Source organism: Macaca nemestrina, chromosome 9 (assembly GCF_043159975.1).
Source record: "Macaca nemestrina isolate mMacNem1 chromosome 9, mMacNem.hap1, whole genome shotgun sequence".
In the NCBI taxonomy this organism is placed as follows: domain Eukaryota; kingdom Metazoa; phylum Chordata; class Mammalia; order Primates; family Cercopithecidae; genus Macaca; species Macaca nemestrina.
The window spans coordinates 39,576,983-39,599,631 of NC_092133.1; the positions used below are offsets into that span (position 1 = coordinate 39,576,983).

Consider the following 22,649-nt stretch of genomic DNA (forward strand, 5'->3'; position numbering starts at 1 on the left):
GTTCAATGCCTTATATGTTTCTACTGAGTTTAGTGTTCAATGGTGCATGAATTGTTGACTAGGCCAATCTGAATTAATGAAAAGTATCAATAATTGCCGTCTCTTTCATAGCTAACATTTTGAAATAAAGAATATTAAAAATACAGTTTTAGAGTCAAGCTTAATTTCTACCAGCTTTATTTCTGCTTTTAGTTCATTGATTAAGTTTTGTTTGATTCCAGGTTTGCTCACCTTATAAATGTGGAATTTTTTGATGATCTGTTAGTAGTTCTTCATACTCTCATCGAGTCTGGTGTAAGTAGTAATAAATTACTTTTTAAAAGATATACATGGTAATTACTATTTTAAAAATTTGTCAGGTTTATTGAGATATATTTTATATACAGTAAAACTCACCCCTTTTAGATGTACAGTTTATGAATTTTGACAAAGGCCTATGATCATATGATTACCACCATAATCAAAATGTAGAACGTTTTCAAACATTGGAGAGTTTTAAACAGGAGGGTTGCCTGACCTGTTTTCTTTGTTTTTTAACTGATGCATAATAGATGTACATGGTTTCAGGGTGTATGTGATAATTAAATATATTTGTATAATATAGTTTGTAAAGATTTTACTTGGGATATCAGTCACCTTAAATATGTGTCTTTATGTGACAACCATTCAAATTCTTCCCTCCTAGCTATTTTGAAATAGATAATAGATTATTGTAAACTATAGTCACCCTGTCAATCTGCCTCATACTAGGTTATCTTAAAGCTAACCTTTGCAGGTCTTTTTCTTCTTTTTTGAGATAGGGTCTCACTCAGTTGCCCAGGCTGGAGTGCAGTGGTGCAACCACAACTCACTGCAGCCTCGACCTCCCGGGGCTCAGGCGATCCTCCCACTTCAGCCTCTTGAGTAGCTGGGACTACAGGTGTGTGGCACCATACCTGGCTGATTTTTCTATTTTTTGTAGAGATGGGTTTTTGCCATGTTGCTCAAGCTGGTCTGGAACTCCTGGGCTCAAATGATCTGCTTGCCTCAGCCTCCCAAATTGCTGGGATTACAGTCATGAGTCATTGCTCCTGGCCTTAAAGGCCTTTTTAAAAGATATAAATGGTAATTATCATTCTTAATATTCCATCCCCCCTCACCCCCCCCTTTTTTTTAAGGACCTAAGCTATCAAGAAAGTCTTCACTGTGTCCAGACTGCTTTTCATATTCTTTCTGGACAAGGTAAGATATTTTCTTAATCTCAAGTTTTGTTTGCCTTACCTTTGAATGCTACAACATACCTAATTGGTGTTTATTGTCATTTGAAAGGTGATGTTCTGAATATTGATCCAATGAAATTCTACACACACCTCTACAAAACACTATTCAAATTACATGCAGGTATGTATGTTTAGATAATGTTTCTTTTATATGTATTTATGTTTTAAGAATATGTTGTGACCAGTCATTGTAGACAAATGAGAAATAGGAACAGGTACATAAAATGCTGACTTGCCAGTGTCATGCATCTGTATTTAATCTTATGTAAGACTTGGAGAAAGAGCTTCTGGAATTGACTGGAGATGCAGTAAGTATAGCCCGCTGTATCTCCTTAGCAATATAGCACTACCTCATTGATTAGAGAAATGGTTTGGGACAGGTACAAAAGTTTATCTTGGGTTTATCTGAAGTTCAGTCCAGTTGCATAATGGAAAAGTAATGAGAACAGCTCTGAGGGATATGTCTGCTGTTTTAGGTGCTACCAATGAAGGTGTTGAGATTGTACTCCAGTGCCTTGATGTCATGCTAACTAAGCGCAGAAAGCAAGTTTCTCAGCAGCGAGCTCTTGCCTTCATCAAACGCCTTTGTACCCTTGCTCTTCATGTTCTTCCAAATTCAAGTATTGGCATTTTAGCAACTACCAGAATATTAATGCATGTAAGTAGTGACACAAATGAACAGAGCTAAGTTCTTATAATGCAGTGATTTTTTTTGTTTGATGCATGTCTTTCCCCCTTTTTATATTATTTCAATTACAGAAGTAATTCACACTTGTAACAAAATCAGGTGACAAAAGAATTATATGAAATTGAAAAAAAGCATTTTGTACCTATTGACACTTCTCAGAGTGTCATTAGCTGGGTGTCCATTTATCATTTGGTGGGTGTTTTTCCAGCAGTCTTTTAAAGTTCATATATAAACACATACACATAGAAACAACACAACTTTGTATTTTAATGGAAAGAGGATTATGCTGTATATTCTACCACTTTTTTAACCTTAGCATTTTAATCGTGGTAAACACGTAATGTCACTACTCTTATCTCTTTAATGTCTATGTAAGGTTTATTTAGTTCTTTGCTTAACAAACACATAGTTCTGACTATGTGCCTTCCACTGTTATGCCTTACAAAAATTTAATTTTCATAACTCTGAGGTAGCTACTATTCTTCTTCCTGTTTTACATGTGGGAAAACTGAGGTCCGGAGAGGTTAAGTGTCTTGTCTTGAGTAGCAGTGCCAGTCAGTGGTAGAAGTGATATTCAAATGTAGGCAGTCTGGTTTTTCTGTTTCTCTTGATATAGGTTATTTCTTTTTTTGCTATTACAAATGATGCTATAGTGAATATCTTTTTGTATTTATCTGATGTAATTATTTCTATCAGATTTCTAAAAGTGGGATTGCAAGGTGAAAAGAATATTGTTTTCTTTTGCAAGATAACATTTTAAAGACAAAGATAAAATTTTTTTTGCAACTTTTGTTCTTACGATATAAACTTAAAATTGTTTTTTATTAAAACTAGGTGTAAACACTTTACACCTAAAGAGCTAAAGCTCTTCTTATACAACTATAAATTTAAATGCAAATACAACTACAAGCCAGTAACACCTTTTACATTAACAATGTTAATTTAACCAATTCTTTTTATGTGACATTTTTGCAGACTTTCCCCAAAACAGATCTACTGCTTGACAGTGAATCTCAGGGAAGTGGAGTTTTCCTCCCTGAACTGGATGAGCCTGAATACTGCAATGCTCAGAACACTGCTCTGTGGGAACTACACGCTCTGCGGGTAAGAGTGGCCCTCGTTTTTTTCTTTTTGGGGATGTGTGTGAACAATTGTTTTCCAGTTTTTCTTCAAATAGTTGTTATTGCCAGAGTACTTAATTATATTTTGTTCTGGGGCTGCTTTTTTTTAGAATTCCTGTGTTAGTATGCTACATTTTACTTTGCTCTTACTATTTTTTAAGCTGTTGAGGTACATTTTCTAAGGAAGCAGAAAACTGTCAGTTCTGTGGGGTGAGGTTGTGGAAGATTTACTGAAATCTTTCCCTTTATTGAAATCTTTCCCTAACACTCTTCAGAGGATTTGTTAGCAGGTGCATTTCTGTTGAGTCCTATCCTAGGAGACTTTAGTAAGCCCTGTTTCAAGATGGTTTCACCTATACAGTGATCCTACAGTGTGGACAACATTAGAGTGAGACTTGTAGAAAATAGAAGTGGCAGGTAACCTGTTGTAAATTAACTTTTTTCACTCGGAAAGAGGAATTGCTTTTTGATTTTTCTATTTATATTGTAAAAGCAAGATAAACTACTTCACTGGTAACTTGATTTGTGTTTTAATCCTATGAGCAAAGATAATATTTCTGTGGCTATGTGCTTCTAATGAATTACATATACTGTACATAGGTGATGAAAAAAAAATTTGGTGTACTTTTATTTAAGAAAATCTTTGCTGTGGCTAGTGTTTTTTTGTAAAGGACTGACCTGTGCAAAATGTGATTGTCCTGTTTCCCCTTCAGAGGCATTATCATCCCATAGTGCAGAGATTTGCAGCCCACCTGATCGCTGGAGCACCTTCTGAAGGCTCTGGAGCACTCAAACCAGAGTTGAGTCGAAGGTAATATTTAGCATTGCCTTATTCTAAAACTACAAAATTCAGCTGGTAGCCACTTACTATGAGAAGTCTGTTTTATAAAGTAATATATTACACAATGTAAAGTGCCAGTTGGGTATCTGGGTTGGTCTTGCTTCATATTCCTGAATTGTTCTGAAAGAAAACATGCTATGATTTTGTTAATCACTTAAAACATTTTTTTTCTTCTTATGTCATTCAACTTGAAAAACATTTTTTTAATCATGAAAAGTTTCACACATACAAGAGAGTAGAATGGTATAGTGAATGTCCATATGCCCCCCATCACTCAGGTTCAACAATGAATAATCTATGGCTATAGGTGCTTCATGTGAAGATAAAACACAAGTCAACCAAATTAAGTTTCCTTGCTTTCTTGCTCTCTCTTTTTTTTTTTTTTTCTGAATGGTCCTGTTAGGGCAAGAAGAGGAGAAAAAAACAGTGAGGATAGGGAAGAAAAGAGGTGCTTTGGAACACTGCCATCCAGAAGGGCAGCTGTTTCTTTTTTTGGCCCTTGCAGACTACCTTCTGACCTGTAAGCAGCTTGGATGGGTACTTCCAGCACCCACCTCACACCCAGATGAGGAAAAAGTCCTCCTAAAAGAATCTTCTTTTCCCTGAACTGTTGATTTAGAAAATTTTCACAAGTACAGAAAGGTGAAAAAATAATAGTTACTTTTTTTATTTTTTTGAGACGAAGTCTCGCTCTGTCACCCAGGCTGGAGTGCAATGGCGCGATTTTGGCTCACTGCAACCTCCGCCTCCCGGGTTCAAATGATTCTCCTGCCTCAGCTTCCCGAGTAGCTGGGATTACAGGCACCCGCCACCATGCTCGGCTAATTTTTGTAATTTTTGTAGAGATGGGATTTCACCATGCTGGCCAGGCTGGTCTCGAACTCCTGACCTCAGGTAATCTGCCCACCTTGGCCTCCTACAGTGCTGGGATTACAGACATGAGCTACTGCGCCCAGCCAGTAATTACCTTTTTTTAACATACAGACAGGAAATACTTCAGTTATACAGAGAAAGAGAGAAAATGGTATAAAAAATCCCTCAGTCCATTTATGGTACCATAAAAAATGCCTAAGACCGGGTAATTTATAAACAACAGAGGGCCAGGCTCGGTGGCTCACACCTGTAATCCCAGCACTTTGGGAGGCCGAGGCAGGTGGATCACCTGAGGTCAGGAGTTTAGGACTAGCCTGGCCAACATGGTGAAACCACATCTCTACTAAAAATACAAAAATCAGCCAGGCGTGGTGGTGGGTTCCTATAGTCCCAGCTACTTGGGAAGCTGAGGCAGGAGAATCGCTTGAACCAGGGAGGTGGAGGTTGCAGTGAGTCGAGATCTCACCATCGCACTCCAGCCTGGGCAACAAGAGCGAAACTCTGTCTGAAAAAAAAGAACAGAAATTTATTTTCTCACAATTTTGGAGGCTGGAAGTTGAAGATCAGGGTGCTGGTAGGTTTGGTTGACTGATGAGGGCGCCTCTCTGCTTCTGAGGTGGCGTCTTGTTGCTGTGTCTTCTGGAGGGGAGGAACCCTACACCCTCACATGGCAGACAGGACAGAAGGGGAGCAGGGCCACAGCTTAAGTTCATGGAGCCTCTTCTATAAAGACTTTAACCCATTTATGCCAGAGGTGGCAAATTTTTGTGTGTGTGAAAAATCAGACCTTGGGTGATGACCTTGAGCAGTAGGATATAAATAACTCCTACAAGCTTAGGACAGTAGTAGGCATAAATGGGTTAATCCCATTCATGGCTTTCATCTCTTAAAGCTTTCACCACTTAATACCATCACACTGACTGTTAAGTTTCCATGTCTGAATTTTGGAGGGGACACATTCAAACTACAGCACCTTACAGTGTACTTATTACCCAGAATTAATATCTTGCTGTAGGTTTTTTCCTTTTGCAAGCCCATTGGTTTCTATAATTCAGAGATCTCAGATTGGTGACCTTTGGGCCAGGCTGATTTTTCTGGCCTCAAGAGTTTGAAAAAAATCAAATTAGTTGCTGTCTTTTAAATATTGAAAGAATTCATCTGAAATTCACATTTCCTGCTTTTCTTGAAATACTGGGAGGTTTGGTGACATTGGCTTATATTTTACATGACAGTAGTCAGTCATTTGCTGCCTCCTCTACATGAGGCAAGAGCTCTGCAGTTTTCCATGAACGCTTTCCTTCTGAGTAGGGTGGAGATAACTTTTGTCCTTATTAAATAAAATGGCCATTTACTTTTTCTTCCCTCACACTTCTCACCTGTCCCCAGTCTTCACCCCAACAGCCTTGTTTTTTAAAAGAGGAAAAAAGAAGAAAACAATTCTTTGTCACTCTTCATAATCATTATATGACATGTTTTCCTTAGCAGTTTTGCTAAGGAAAGATGTTTCCTTTGTGGAGAAGCATGAGGAATGGGCTTATCCCAAAGGCTTAAGAAAGGAGACTCATAGTGGGCTTCTGGAGAATGGGTATTGGGATGTGAGCCTAATTGCTACCCTCGTAGGCCCTTGCCTATCTGTTTTGGAGAGTGTGAGCTAATTCCAAGTCATTAAGGATTCATTTACACGCCATGGGTATAGACATGTATTCTGTCCTGAATGGCCTTTCCTTGTTTTTTATCCAGGCCAGTAGCAAAGAGTTGAGCTGTGTTCTAAGTCTATGGAGAATGACTCCATGCTTCAGTCCTCTGGCTCCCATGACTAAGATAGACTCAGTTGCATTATCATTGGGTTGGGATTTGATCACACTGAACTGAAGTTCTTCAGCTTAGCTTTCTCTCTGGAGTCTATGCCTGTATTGCTAATGTATACCAAACCTCTCTGAGGTGGATTTAGTTGGATAATGTTGACATTACTTGGGAATTTAGAATTTGTTAAGTGACTGGGTTGGTTGGTTAGTTTCAAAAGCAGGACTATCTTATACCTTAATAAATGGGTTAAGAATGAATCATTCTCTGAGTATAATCTAATTATTTTTGAGTTACACAGATGTGGTGGTATCTTTACATTTGTGTTTGTGATTTAGATCTGCTGCTGAACTTTTTGAGGCGTATAGCATGGCAGAAATGACATTCAATCCTCCTGTTGAATCTTCAAACCCCAAAATAAAGGTATGGGATATTTTTCATTTTTTTAAAAGAAGAGATAGAAACCAATGTATCTCAATAACTCTAACTCCAGTTTGCTTAGTTATTTTATAGGCAGTTTATTTTTATTTTTATTTTTAATGTTTAGGAGTTCATCATAGGATGGATATTTGAGGTTGAAATTCTACAGAGATGGTCATGAAACTGTTTCATTCAATATAGGATATGTCCAAGACGTTACCAAGCATCTGTCATTGTGTTGCATGTGTTGGTGTCAGCTGTTGCCATTTTCAACTTTGTTCACAGGTTGACTTTAGCTTATAGCATAAGTAATTTCTAACTCATACTTTAAATATTTTCCCAGGGTAAAGTTTTACAGGGGGATTCATTTTTGAATGAAGATTTAAATCAACTAATCAAAAGATACTCCAGTGAAGTTGCCACTGAATTGCCTCTGGATTTCACAAAATATTTGAAAACATCACTACACTAGTAGAGGAATGAAGTCAGTGGACTTTCTTGTATACTTGTGTGTGCAGATGTACATAAAGATGAGTTGTTAACTTAGGACTTTTTCTTTTTATACAAGGAAAGCTTCCTAAGAATGACTAGGAAGAGGAGGAAGAATGACCCTTGGCATGGCACGGGGTTCTGCCCCTATTCTGAATATGGCATTTCATCAAGGAGGTCAAAGCCTTTTTTCTCCCCAGTATTTGGAAATTACTTTCTTAATGATGCTGCCTTTTAAAAGCTTCACGTGCATTATAGTTTTTTAAAAAGATCTTTGGACTGGATCTTACTGAAGTGCAGTTGCTATATTAAAATTAGGGCAGAGAGCACAGAAAAATCAAGACCATGAGAAGACATTTAGCTACTTTTTATAACTAAATACTCTTTAAATATTTTCATTGCAATACTGTGGATGGAAATGAGAAGCATTCTAAATTTGAGTTAATATATTTTTATGAAGATTTTTGAGAAAAGAAAAAAATAGCCGGTATTCAGGTTCATTGGCTTTTGCTGGATGATCCACTTAAGTTACCTAATTTGGCCTTTTAAAAAAGGTATTAGTGTTCATTATAGCTACTTTCAAGGAAAGTTTGAATATGATTCTAGTCTCTGAAGTTCTTCACATTTTCTATCATTCCCTGGAGGGTGACTGGGGAAGAATTGCTCTACGGTAGAAGAACCAGGCCCAAGACTTCACCATTCTATTCTAGGGACAAAGGATACTCAATGAGGAGCTTTTTTCCCCCTCTTGGAACAGGTAAAATGCTTTTTCTTCTTAACGTAATTATAAAACAGTATTTTATGTAACAGCTATTCCCATATTCTAAGAGTGGCCTAAGAAATGCGTGTTTCAGTGACTAAGTTACAAATATTCTGTATTGTGAATAGTTGAATAAAGCAGCCATTTGTTTCTGCTTCCTGTTCTTGTGATATGAGAATTTTTTTAAAAAAGCACAGCAGTCCAACTAAAGAGATCTCTTACTGTTTCAAAGTCATAGCAGCCAGTTACTTTACTCTGGAGCTTAGAGCTCTTTTTTTGCATAAAGTAAACTAAAGTGGAAGATTCCTTTACTATTCCAGCAGAGTGAGAGGATATGAGCTTAACAGTGTATGTTGGTCTTTTAGCATATTGTATATGATTTTTAAAAGTGGTTCTGAGGTCACCTTTTTTAAGGCTTGATTATTTAATGAGAAAGGTATGATTCAGCATATGAATATTTGCTTTTAGTCCACCTTTTAGATATAAAACAAAGTCCAGGAATGTGATAAATATGTGGATAACCAAAGGGTCTATCCCCATCAGAGCACAAGTGACCAATACATGTCACAAATCATTTATTTTCCAAACATATACAAATACATTTATACTTTAGTTTGGCAGCAGAAACTATACTTCTGGTGAAAAATCAGCTTAAAATAGAAACTCATCAGCTATTTCACAGCTGTATTATGCCTTTAATTTTCTTGTTATACATATGGAGAATCACAGTGGGACCACAAAATTATACATCTATATTTGAGTATCCTATGCGAATTTGAGGAAATATATTTGTGCATTAACTTATATAAGCTTATATTGATTAATTTTATTTTTAGAACTAAATGTAGTTATGAGTAATCACACACACACGCACACACACACAAACACACAGGCATGCACATATCCTGAGGCTATATTAAGCTACAGCCTTAATTTTTTTTTTAACTAGACAAATAATGAGCACCTACTGTGTGCTTAGCACTATGCTGGCACTTAAGAGTGGGGTGGAAAATAATGAGTGTAAGACATAGCCTCAGTCTTCCATGTTGAGTCAAATCATTCACATAGCGCTTTTGAAAAATGTGACAGTACCCAATTAGTGTTAGAATTACTTGTGTCAAAAGTTTAGAGACCTATGTCATCTGTAATAGGGAAGGTTTCAGAGGACTGTTTGGTGGCAGGCTTGTGCACAGTATGTTTTGAATCTAAGAGATGTATAAGAATAGGTAGGCCAGGTGCGGTGGCTCACACCTGTAATCCCAGCACTTTGGGAGGCTGAGGCAGGTGGATCATAAGGTCAGGAGTTCAAGACTAGCCTTGCCAATATAGTGAAACCCCATCTCTACTAAAAAAAAGTTAGCTGGACATGGTGGTGCATGCCTGTAGTCCCAGCTACTTGGGAGGCTGAGGCAGGCGAATCGCTTGAACCTGGGAGGTGGAGGTTGTGGTGAGCCGAGATCGTACCACTGCACTCCAGCCTGGGCAGCAGAGTGAGACTCTGCCTCAAAAAAAAAAAAGAATAGCTTGGTAATCATGGAGACTCAGTATGTGTTTCAAAGGGACTCATTTCAGGTATTCCTATGTCAGAATCCATAGCCATCAGCTATGGATTGCTTTTAGGAAGCTGAACATAGAGATGGCAGAGAATGCATAAATTATTAACAGTGGATCATGGGGAATATTGACCCAAGTCTAGACTGTGTGTAAGAGGCAATCTCCCTTTTCTTTCTAACTTTTTTGGGGTCCCAGGTATATCTTTTCTGGCCTCACTACTGATATATAAGCAACTGAAAAGGGGTCAGAGACTTTCACCCTGAGAGCACTTTCCCTGTAGGCTGCCAATATAAGATCAAAGACACCAGCCAGGAAAATCCTACTCTTCTTTATTGGCATGGGAGCATAGATGTGGAGCTTTGTATTTTAGAGTTAATTCAATTTTATTGGGCCAGTAAGCAAGCCCTGATTGCTTTTCAGAATTAAGCAAGGCCTGTGGGTCTCTGGGCAGAGGACAGAAGTCTATAGAGATACTGGAAGAGGAGAGAAGAAAGGAAGGGGAAGATGTAGTTAGCAAAAGGTAAATTGGTACATATCATAGAGGGCCCACTTTCATTAATGAGCTGCCAATGTCTCCAGAGCCATTGAGATGGGTGGCCTTTATGAAAGCAAGTTTGATTAAAAACAAGTAACTTGTAACTCAACTTTTGTTGAGTCTAGACTTCATATTTACTCCCAACTGGAGAATCTGTAAATAACTTTTACTTGCTAACGATGACATGAAAAGAAGCTTTACCCCTCAAAGGGCACTTTCTACCCAGATAGGATCATTACTTCCTACACATTTGGCATCACTGAACAGAGTGACAGAATTCATGCTCCTTTCTCTTCACTTTTAGTGATGCGTCTTAAAATATTGTAATGAACCCAACTTGCATATTTAGATTCTTGTGCACATCAACTTTAATGATAAGAGTTTGCTACCCAGATTTCTGGTAGCCTAAAAAGTGTGAAATGGTAATGGGTATAGTCATAGTGGTTATTTAGGATAATTTCTTTTACTTGGCATACCAATATAGCTGTGTAATTCAGATAAAGCTTTAAATAAAACTTTAATATTTTTGGCCAACATCAGGTTATGCTGGCCATTTGTGTGTAATAGTAGACTAGACTCTTTTTTTGAGATGGAGTCTGCTCTTTCACCCAGGCTGGAGTGCAGTGGCGCAGTCTCCACTCACTGCAACCTCTGCCTCTTGAGTTCAGGCAATTCTCTCCTGCCTCACCCTCCCCAATAGCTGGGATTGTACGTGACCACCACTACGCCCAGCTAATTTTTGAATTTTTAGTAGAGACAGGGTTTCACCATGTTGACCTCGAACTCCTGACCTCAGGTGATCCCACCCACCTCAACCTCCCAAAGTGTTGGGATTATAGGCATGAGCCACCGTGCCCGGCCAACTCTTTACATTTTAAAACAATGTGTTCTTTCTATAATCCCAAAGATCAAATACAATGAAGTATGTACTTGCACCTCAAAATGTGATAAACAACTAAGTTGGGATGCAACCTAGGCAGTAGGCTGAATTCTCTCACTTGCTAAACAATCTGGTCTCAACTTCAGTCTCAGATTTATGTTGTAAAATAGACACCTGTGTTAAAGGTCATGGAGGAGGAGTGGGGCAGCGCTTAGAAAGCATCAGAACCAAATGATAAACCTAAAGAGACCAGTCTTTTCATCTTGTTACTCTGCACAGTTTTCATTTGACTTCTAGCCACTTAGACCAGTAACTCAGTTTTCAACACGTGGTAGGGCATACTGGTATGTTCACTTATAGAGGCTTGATAAAAAGTGTTTCCGGAATATTTTTTAAATGGAGCAGCATTGTGCATTTGTTACAGACTTATTTGTCTTAAACCTGTACTATTGTATAGATTACATCAAACTGGAATAGCCTGCATTCTGTTGACAAGAAAATAGTAGTTCTAGCCTTAAGGCTTTGACCCAGTAAGAACTTTCAATGACATGAAAGCTGTGTGGTGTATTTTTTTTTTTTTTTTTTGAGACAGTCTTGCTCTGTTGCCAGGCTGGAGTTAGTGGTGCTATCTTGGCTCACTGCAACCTCCACCTCCCAGGTTCAAATGATTCTCCTGCCTCAGCCTCCCGAGTAGCTGGGATTACGGGCACGCGCCACCACGCCCTGCTAATTTTTGTATTTTTAGTCGAGATCGGGATTCACCATGTTGGCCAGGATGGCCTCGTTCTCTGTCCTGATCCGCCCGCCTTGGCCTCCCAAAGTGCTAGAGTTACAGGCGTGAGCCACTGTGCCCAGCCTGTGTGGTGTATTTTTAACACTTCTGTTTTTAGAATATGCAAGAAACACATGGGGATGGTTTTATTTTTATAATTGGTTAAAAAAATTCCTCAAAGTGAAGTTTAGGAATTTTAGTGTTTTGTAATTTGAAGAAAAGTCTTAAAATTCAGAGGTACCAATGGAAAGATAAAAGTTTGGGTTTTACTTTAGAGGAATACATATTTCATGTTTAAAACTCATAATTTGCTTCATACCAAGAATATGAAGAATCCTTTACACTTACTTGATGGTTTTGTACAGCAAAATTTAAAAATAATTTACATTAAACGGCAAGTATGACTTGGATCAATAGCTCTTCAGTTAATCAGAAATGAAGCGATTTTACTTGAAAGTCTAGCCCATTTCAGATGTTCAGAGCATATATTTTCTTTTTAGAAGTTTGTCTTCAAGTACCGAGAACTACTAATGCTTCTAATCCATGGCAATATCAAGAGCGATGTATAATAAATATATAAGTACAGTGTCAGTACAACCCTTGTAAAATAAATAAATTTACCTTAAACACCAACTCAATCTACTTTTGCTTTAACAAATTGTTAGGTTTCTTGTTAAGACATTGCAATTTAGCAGATATTAAATTATACATCATTCTAATTTTGAAAACCAAAAATGAGTAATCTGTGATTAAGCAATAACCTTTTTTAAAGCAACCCTATTAACTGAATAAGCAATAACCTTAAAAAAAAAAAAACCCCAATATTATTTCTATATATAAAAAAATCCTAAAGAGTGCATTGTGGTACACAATACAGGAACTAAATTGAATTTTAATGACTCTTACATTATAGGACATATTTACACTTGAAATGCTCCAAAGCTTCCATTCTCAGCCATAAAATGTATGGCTAAACTTCCTTTCTTGTTTTCAGATCTTTGTGCCCCTTGTTCCCAGTTCTCCTAGTTGTGTTGGGAAATTAAGGTCCTTGGGCCAAATCTAGCCTGCCACCTGTTTTTGTATGGTCCCTGAACTAAGAATAGTTTTCACGTTTTTAAATGGTTGGAAAAAAGTCAAAACAAGAATATTTGTGACATGTGAAAAATATATGAAATTCCAATTTCAGTGTCCATAAATAAAGTTTTATTGGAATACAGCCACGTTCCTTCATGTATGTGTTGTCTGTGGCTGCTTTTGCACTACAACAGCAGAATTGGGTGGTTGCAACATATTTTATGGCCCCCAGCCCTAAAATATTTACTATTTGGCCCTTTACAGACAAGCTTGCTGACCCTTGCTCTAAGTCAATTCGTGATGATTTTTCCAACTGCTGACATTTATAAAGTGGCAGTCCCCTAGGCTTCATTGCTTCATTCATCCGTAAATTGGTTGGTGGCAACTCGCCCTGTGCCATTTTGCTTCTCCTCAGCATGGATCTCACATGTGTGAAGACTTCAGTTCAGAAATCATCAATTTCCAGTTTAAGTCTGATGAAAATAAGTAAATTATATTTTTTTCCACCATGTTCACTCTTTTTCTTGCTGGAAGATCTTCACCTGTAATGTTGTATACAGAGGCTTATTAGAATATTGAAAATGAAGAAACAAACACGGTATAGCAAGGGTTCAGAGTTTTCCAGCCACAGCTCTAGTGGCTAGGTTTGGGGAAGAGACTGTTTCCTCTATACTCACAATGTTAGAACATGATGTTTCTAGGAAGTAGAACATTAGGTTATTTCTGCCTTAGACATATTTCACATTCTTTAGAAAGTTTTCTTTTTTAAAAAAAATCACATTCAAATAAACTGTTCAACTTCAAGGTGGAATTCCTTCAACTAACTACTTCAGATAATAAGATGAATACATTCTTATTTAAAAATTGGTAGATTATTGAAACTTTAAAAGGGATCATTTTAGAACAAATATGAAATACTATGTTCCTAGAAAGTGGCAAAAATACTAAACTTCTTTTCTTTATTTTCGCTTGCTCTCCCTCTCGTCTGGCTGGACCTCTGCCTCCAAAGTTCAAGCAATTCTCCTGCCTCAGCCTCCTGCATAGCTGGGACTACAGGAATTTTATATTTTTTGGTAGAGACGGGGCTTCACCACATTGGCCAGGCTGGTCTCGAACGCCTGACCTCAAGTGATCCACACACCTCAGCCTCCCACAGTGCTGAGATTACAGACATGAGCCACTGCGCCTGGCCCTAAACCCTAAACTTGTTTTCTTATGAGCCCTTCTTTTCTTATTTTCTTTTACAAGTGCTCTTTCTTGAAAAGACCATTGTAAAGGAGGTCATAACGTGGGATGTCAATTCACATAGATGCACCAGTGACTTATAAGAGAAGCCTCCCTAGCTTTTGTTTTGTCTTGAGACGAAGTCTCGTTCTGTCGCTAGGCTGGAGTGCAGTGGCGCAATCTCGGCTCACTGCAACCTCCGCCTCTCGGGTTCAAGCGATTCTCCTGCCTCAGCTTCCCAAGTAGCTGGGACTACCAGCATGCACCACCACGCCCAGCTAATTGTTGTGTTTTTAGTAGAGACAGGGTTTCACCATGTTGGCCAGGATGGTCTCAATCTCTTGACCTCGTGATTCGCCTGCCTCGGCCTCCCAAAGTGCTGGGATTACAGGCGTGAGCCACTGCGCCCGGCCGAGCCTTCCCCAGCTTTAAGCAAAGTTGTGAAGTCAACAGAATGATTCTAAATATCTGCTTGCTTAGAAGAAGAAAAAAAAATGTCATGTGAGTCCGTTGGTCAGAAAAAATAAATACTTGCTACAGGACAATAGAATCTAAAGGCAATCATCTAAATCACTATCAATCACCCTCCCCTAGTCTCCTAAAATATAAGCAGTTAGCAATGTTCCTTACAGTAGGCATATTATTTTTAAGTCAAATTTCTAATGGAGTTGTATTCTTCTGTACTTAAGAAGTAATCTTGTAGCACATAGAGGGCTCTTTATATGTAGACCAGTATATGACCAATTTGCCAGCTTTAGTGTAATTTCACCTCATTACAGAAGTTACAGAGGCGTGTATAATATCACACCTATGATTTGATACTAACTGCTGGATATGGAAAGCAATATTTAAAATTTTGACCACTGCAGAGTGTCATATAGGACACCAGTTATTTTAGGAGTTGCTCTTTAAATGTGGAAACATGGTCTCGATGTATTGGGCCTTCTTTTGGGCTGTTGTAAGTCAAATCTGGCTCTGTTAAGAGGCATCACTGAGTTCTTTAATAGTGAGTTTCTGCAGTTTGGCAGTTTTGTATGAGAAGGTCCTCATTGTCATAAAGGCAGATGGTGAAGCTCTGTGACGTAAGCAGCAATGCTTTCACTGTGCTGTTGATCTTGGGAATTTTAAATCTGCGAACTACCATGGAACAGGTGAAAAGCTGGCTTTAATGAACCCTTAGGTTCATTAGGAAACTAAGTGAAAAGGAGAAACATTGGTACCCTCGCATGCTTTTATTCAGGTCTCATGTAAGTAATTTAAGATAAAATGAAGTTTATGTGACTATCAAGCAGTAAATTTACTGCATTTTCAAGACTGAGGCTGTTATGTTATTTTGCTTTCTTTTTAACCATATCCCTGGTTGCCAGATTATTGTTTAATTGAGGCAGAAGGAGATGAGGTTGTTGAGGCTACATCAAACCTAAATTAGAACAGCAATAAAACTAGAAATCCAAAAGAATAAAAGCTGGATGATCCATAGAGGCCTTGAAGAATGTTCCTGTCAGTTATTAATAATGAAGACAGTTGTCTGATGAAATAAGGCTGTCATAGTACTTTGAGCAAGTTGACTTCTTGGGACCTTTGCTTATCTACAAAGTAAGAAGGTCTAAAATTACAAAAGCTCAAGTTACATTACATACATATATATATATATATTATTATTATTTTTTTTTTTTGAGATGGAGTTTCGCTCCTGTTGCCCAGGCTGGAGTGCAATGATGTGATTTCAGCTCACCGCAACCTCCGCCTTCCAAGGTCAAGCGATTCTCCTGCCTCAGCCTCCTGAGTACCGGGGATTACAGGCATACACCACCATGCCCAGCTAATTTTGTATTTTTAGTAGAGACGGGGTTTCGCCATGTTGGTCAGGCTGGTCTTGAACTGACCTCAGGTGATCCACCTGCCTCGGCCTCCCAAAGTGCTGGGATTACAGGCGTGAGCCACCGCGCCCGGCCTCTTTCCTGTTTTCTATGTAGGCAGTGCTCAGTAGAACATCACGTTACACATATCTTCAGAGTCCTTTTCCTGTTTTAAGGTCCTATGCCTACCTGCCTTCGAGGGGCATCCTCCTGTTGGAAAAGATAAACGACATCGTACTAATTATGCCTTACAAAGTAGTTTAAGTTAAGCCCTGTTCCAGGATGGTGCAATGACTTACTATACCTGGTTTAAACATGCTGCCCTTAGTCACTGTCGGTAATCCATTGTGTCACTGGAGGACAAGCCACCCACAGGTTTCTCCTCCTTGGTTTGGATACTTTCTGAGGTCAAGAGCTGAGAAGGTGATGTAAGTCCTCGGGGCTGTTTAGTTGACTTGGTGAGCTTCTTGAGTTCACTTGCAAAAGAAATGCCTTTCTTTTTGTCTTCTCGAGATGCCTGTGGGAACAAAGAACTTTCCATTGGTATTAGGTTAAACTCAGGTTCCTCAGTCTCATGACCCTATTTCAGAAGAGTGCCTTCCTCTTCTCTCTAGAGCTTTGGAGAGTAGAGCTGAGGAGCTCCCCTCTAGGACTGCTTAACCGCAAGTTCGGCCACATGTTTTTCCATACAGTGAAAACAAAGCCAAACAATTTTCTCCTAACTCCATTCCTTGACTCAGGAAGTTTCTCTTAAATTTCACCAGCTTCCAGATCTGGCTACAGTGTGATTATGAGTATCAGATAACTTATGAACAGAGACAAATAACTTTAAACTTTACCTGCACCTGCTCCTTTAGCTTAAGGATGAATTTTCCTGCACCTTTCCACTTGCTTTGGGCTTGAAACACACACTCCTGATCCAGAAGGACCCGCTGAGAGGACTTGGGTGTGGTAGACTTCTTGTTGGTAGTGTCTTTCACCACCTCTTCCAGAAGCACATAGTCACTCGGATTGGGGTTGCTCAGGATGCTGTAGGAATATTTGGCTTTGCATAAGGTCTGAAAGGTAAGTTATGATCAACTGAATAAAGATACAGAATCTCCAACATTGGCATTCATTCTATATGAAACTTTAAGGTGGAAAAATGGCCCAGAACTAGAGATGAAGGGAATCTTCCAGATCGTCTCATCCAGTTCATTTTGCAGTTGTATACTTGTAGCTTATAATGCAGTTTCCCACATCACCTCATTTAGCTTCCCAATAGTCTATGATTTAGGTGTTATCCTGAATTTCAGACGAGGAAGCTTAAACTTAACACAGGTTAAGCAGATTCCAGGATATACATAGCTATAATAGTAACAAAGGTCTGAATCAGATTTTCTGCATGTACCAAAGCTCATAGAAATGAAAGTCAGCCTGTGAGGAATAGAATCTTGCTCTTCGGGAGCCTCTCTGCCCCGCTGGGCTATCTCTATCACAGAGTCTTGGATGTTGAAAGAATTTTAGAAGTCAACTGATCTCTCTTTTCGTTTAATATAAGAATGTCTTTCATTGATGCATTTATTAATTCATAAAATGTTTAGTGAGGGTCAACTATGCCCCAGATACTGTGCAGTCCTTTTAGGGGAGACAAAGATAAAGAAACGTAAGTCTGGGCCCTTTGGAATTCAGTCAACTGAATAAGAAGGCTAATATTAACCAAGTTATCATACAATAAGAACAGCAAGTAACCCTTAAGTAATGTTCACCATTTGCTAGGCATTGTATTAAACATCTTACATATACTTAATCTTCAAGGAAAGTACTATTATACTGTCTCCATATTGTCTATGTGTTTCGCTGGAGCCAACGGGAATAGGCTGATGAAATCAGATATGTTGGGGGCATTTACACAAAAGAAATAAATAAGGGCTTTTCTTTTTCTTTCACATTACAAAGAGCTGGTTTACCAGCACACTAACGAAGGCACAGATCTGAGCTCTTACTCCAGGTCTCAGTAAGAAGTAGAGCTGGGATTTGAACCTAACACAGCTTGATCTAGGGTCTGTGCTCTTAATCGTGTTGTACACCTTCAGATAGGTGTTTGATGAATGCCTACCCTAACAAGGCTATGAAGGAAGCAAACTTCTCTGAAACCGTGTAAACTCTCAGAGAAGCATGCTTTAGAGGAGGGGAGAGGATCAGAGTAGGCCTCCCACTTGTCCTCTGTAGGATCCTTGAGAGATAGTCAGTAGGTACTGGCTCAGGTATTTCTGGGATCATGACATTGTCACTGCAGAGCCACTTCCTGAATCCATTATTATCAGTGCTCTATAGAGATCCAGACTCACTGTAGACACTAAGTGTCTGCTGAAGGACTGAATTAATATTTCCAAGCTTTAAAAATTTTTAAATTTGTTATTTTAAGACCAGGCTGGAGTAAAGTGGCACGATTTTGGCTCATTGCAACCTCTGCCTCCTGGGCTCAAGCGAACCTCCTGCCGCAGCCTCCTGAGTAGCAGGGACTACAGGTGCATACTACCATGCCTGGCTAATTTCTGTACTTTTTTTTTTTTTTTTTTTAGACAAAGTCTAGCTCTTGTTGCCCAGGCTGAAGTACAATGGCGCGATCTTGGCTCACTGTAACCTCTCCCTCCCGGGTTCAAGCAATTCTCCTACCTCCGCCTTCCAAGTAGCTGGGATTACAGGCACCTGCCACCCGGCCCAGCTAGTTTTTGTATTTTTAGTAGAGATGGGGTTTCACCATGTTGGCCAGGCTGGTCTCGAACTCCTGACCTCAGGTGATCCACCCGCCTCAGCCTCCCAAAGTGTTGGGATTACAGGCGTGAGCCACCGTGTCCAGCAATTTTTGTACTTTTTGTAAAGACAGGGTTTTGCCATGTCAGCCATGCTGGTCTCAAATTCATGAGCTCAAGTGATCTGCTCACCTCAGCCTCCCAAACTGCTGGGATTACAGGTGTGAGCCACTGGGTCGGTCATTTTTTAAAATTAGAGACAAGGCCTGACTCTGTCATCCAGGCTGCATAGCTCATTGCAGCCTCCAACTCCTGTGCCCAAGTGATCCTTCTGCCTCAGCCTCCTAAAACTGGGATTACAAGCATGAGCCACCACATGAGGCAATTTCCCAGCCTTAAGAGGCACACACTCCCCTTTGAGGTCCCTGTTGTTCAGGAACTTCACTCATAAAATGAGCCGTCAGTGCACAGACATTTGTTTCAGTAATTTATGCTGAGGAAAGGACTGAGTTGAGGAAAGGAGAGGCTTTTACCTGCTGAATGACATCCTGTGCGGTGCTGACGCGGGGTGCTTTGATGACTGTTCGAGGTTGCTCTGGAGAAACATCATGCACTTGGACAAAGAAACTCTCCTCCTCTGAGCTCAAGATCACCTCTTTGTCATCTTGAACAATGTTTTTCTCTTCTAGGTTCTATGTTTAAAAAAAAATATGAGTAAATAATAGGTTTATGCAGAATAAAGAAAGACACATCTAGCAAAAATCTGAGCTTGTATCTTGGTGATGTAGAAACTTCTTAGCTTAGTATCTCATATACTATGTTGTTATTTCATAAACTGTTCTAAAAGGATATACGTGTCTTCTGAGAGGAAGAAACTACTGTGCTTCTGATGATGTTGACAGATCCATAACAAGCCAATTTATCTGCTCCTATTAGCTGTGGATTTTTATTTTTTATTTTTTTGAGATGGAGTCTTGCTCTGTTGCCCTGGCTGGAGTGCAGTGGCACGATCTTGGCTCACTGCAGCCTCTGCCTCCTGGGTTCAAGCAGTTCTCCTGCCTCAGCCTCCTGAGTAGCTGGGATTACAGGTGTGTGCCACCATGCCTAATTTTTGTGTTTTTAATAGAGACAGGGTTTCACCATGCTGGCCAGGCTGGTCTTGAACTCCTGACCTTGTCATCTGCCCACCTCACCCTCAAAGTGCTGGGATTACAGTGTGAGCCACTGTGCCCAGCCTACCTGTGGATTTTGAGAGTCCGACTGTAGATAAATTTGTAGAAAGGCAATATACCATTTTGCCAAGTAGCAAAAGCCAAATAAGAACACAGTAAACTGCATTTAAAAGAAAGCCCACCCATTTCCACAGACGTTGAGCATTTCAGAAATGCTAGACATCTGAAATGTAAACCATGAAATTGACAGGTTGGGTGAAGAAAACCGCAGTGACAAGGCTGAATGAATGGCTGGAGGTAAGCCACATTGAAACAAATTTTGACAAAATTCACAGTAATTATGAGAATTAGATTAATTGGCTTTTCACCAAAATTATGTATCTACAGATAGATGTATCCTATTAAAAATTTTCAAACAGTACAGAAGTGTATCAAGAAAAACCAAACTTTTCCCATTCTCATCTTTTCTCCTTCTCCCACCTTAATCTCCACAAAATACCCCACTGTCATTAGGTAATACATCCTTTTAAACATTTGCTGTGGATGTTCAAATGTATTTTTGTGTATGTGACTGTGTAAAGCAACACCCTTGAATTATGTGAATTTAGATATAATGTGATTGTCAAGCAGCTGCTGTTCTTTGTCCGCCCCATTTTCAAATGAGGATAACTTAGTTAACTTTTGCAAGAGGGAGACTTAATAAAGGGGAAGGAGAGGCAAAGTGAGTAAACAGTAGTCAGCCTCATCTCAGCAAGTGAGGACTTGGCAGGAAAACCCCCTTATCCCCAGAAATGTAGCCTCATCTCTCCAGACCAGGCTACTGAAATGGTGCTAGCTAACCAGAAGAATCCATGAGTTGCTGTCACTCTCCTGGAAGTTTCAACTAGAATTGTACCCATTGATTAAAGTCAGAATAGATAACTGCCACCAGGTGGCGCCAAAACTGTAACCAGGTCCAGAAAGCACTGGCTCCTGAAGCTTGCCCCAATCATTTAATTACCTTTGCAGTCATGGCCCTTTAGTTACATGATTTTTTGTTAAATAAGTAAAGATATATAATCTATTTTAACTTTTTTCAATGAGTGAAAAAATCCATTTGAATTTTTTCCAATGAATGAATACTCCATTATATAATGGAAGAGAGGGAAGAGACGAGCTATTGTCTCTTTTTGCATTAAATGAGATTGTATCCTATGTATACTGTTTTACAACTTGCTTAATAATATGTCATTGCATTGATCATAATATATTTAACCAGTCAGAGGGCAAGATTTAGAGGTAATTCACATGACATAATTTATAATCTGTGTCCCCCAAACCAGGAGGCAAGAAATCAGAGAAAACCAAAAAGTTGCCACATAAAATGTCCCAACAATGATGCATTAAGCTTTACTTTTAAGAGAGCACCTTTGAGCCTCCCTCAGAGCTTATTTTAAGGTGTTTCTAGCCACATTAGTTGGAAGCCACAGGTTATGAACGAAATAACAATAGCTCTCGCTTATATCCCTTTTTACTAAGCATTGTTGCACACATTGTCTGTCTACATGTTTGACATGAATCTCATGATAATTTCTTTGAGTCAAGTAGGGTAGTTTCTATATAGATTTTACAAATTAGGGCAGTGTGCTTTACAGAAGTTAGGTGGCCTGTTCATTGTGACAGAGTCCTGGTTTACCCAGTTTCAAACCCAGTAACAGAAGAGGACACATTGACCACAGGAAGATGTGGTACCCGACAGCCTGAAAGCCCAGGAGACAAGAAAATTATAAAAGGCAGGCAGGAGAGATCAGAGGTCACAGATAGCAATTGCAGAATTTTCATATGTGGGCAAACCGCTTATATGTCTTATTAGTTCCATGGGATAAAATAAATGGAAATACTTATAGCCCAAATCTATCTCCTCTAGTAGTACCTACCCTCTTGCATTCAGTAAGTACTGAATTCATTTATTCAATCGGCGGATATTATTTGGGTATCACTATGCACCAGGTAAACCTAGATACACTAAATTTATTATCTTTTGAGATATAATATTTCAGTCATTTCAAAAATTTCCTAACAAAGGCATATAAAGGAGAACTTGCCATATTTTACTCATCAGAAAAAAAGCTTGTTAGCTTTCCCTTCTGACTTATGCCCCTTTTTCTTCAAAATGCATTCTTTTACCAGCCTTTTGGAAGCATATTCCTGAGGTCTCTACTGCCTGTTGTCATATACTTTTTTTTTTTTTTTTTTTTTTTTTTTTTTTTAAAGATGAAGTCTTGCTCTGTCACTCAGGCTGGAATGCAGTGGTGTGATCTTGGCTCACTGCAACCTCTGCCTCCTGGGTTCAAGTGATTCTCCTGCCTCAGCCTCCTGACTAGCTGGGACTACAGGTGCTTGCCACCACGCCTTGCTAATGTTTGTACTTTTAGTAGAGATGGGGTTTCACCACGTTGGCCAGGCTGGTCTCGAACTCCTGACCTCAGGTGATCCACCCGCCTTGGCTTCCCAAAGTGCTGGGATTACAGTCGTGAGCCACCGCACCCAGCTTGTCATACACATTTAAATTGCATTTGGGTGTCCTTCCCCTTCCCAGTTCCTCTGAGCA

The 22,649-nt window shown here is 39.2% G+C and overlaps 2 protein-coding genes across 10 annotated transcripts in view; one reads left to right on the forward strand and one right to left on the reverse strand.

Moving 5' to 3' along the window:
- Nucleotides 1-22,649, forward strand: part of LOC105480010 (NOC3 like DNA replication regulator) — a 47,710-nt gene that overhangs the window by 21,374 nt on the left and 3,687 nt on the right. The window contains exons 14-21 of one of the 3 annotated variants that reach the window (XR_986229.3): nt 222-294; nt 1,158-1,221; nt 1,309-1,380; nt 1,736-1,917; nt 2,923-3,051; nt 3,782-3,879; nt 6,924-7,008; nt 7,349-8,251. Coding sequence is in view for 2 of the 3 variants with exons in the window: in XM_011738429.3 (XP_011736731.1) it covers nt 222-294; nt 1,158-1,221; nt 1,309-1,380; nt 1,736-1,917; nt 2,923-3,051; nt 3,782-3,879; nt 6,924-7,008; nt 7,349-7,477 (832 nt within the window). In the remaining variant the exon portion in view is untranslated. Of the gene's footprint in view, nt 1-221; nt 295-1,157; nt 1,222-1,308; nt 1,381-1,735; nt 1,918-2,922; nt 3,052-3,781; nt 3,880-6,923; nt 7,009-7,348; nt 8,414-22,649 lie in introns of those variants that run through there. The other 2 variants (XM_011738429.3, XM_071069471.1) reach the window with 2 other exon arrangements.
- LOC105480004 (phospholipase C epsilon 1) overlaps nt 8,924-22,649 on the reverse strand; it is a 348,142-nt gene continuing 334,416 nt past the window's right edge. For all 7 annotated transcript variants that reach the window (XM_071069465.1, XM_071069466.1, XM_071069464.1 and 4 more), the window contains 4 exons: nt 19,421-19,579; nt 16,992-17,210; nt 16,457-16,669; nt 8,924-13,611 (listed from right to left, as the gene is read on the reverse strand). In XM_071069465.1, coding sequence (XP_070925566.1) covers nt 16,481-16,669; nt 16,992-17,210; nt 19,421-19,579 — 567 coding nt within the window. In that variant the 3' untranslated portion in view covers nt 8,924-13,611; nt 16,457-16,480. The remainder of the gene's footprint in view (nt 13,612-16,456; nt 16,670-16,991; nt 17,211-19,420; nt 19,580-22,649) is intronic.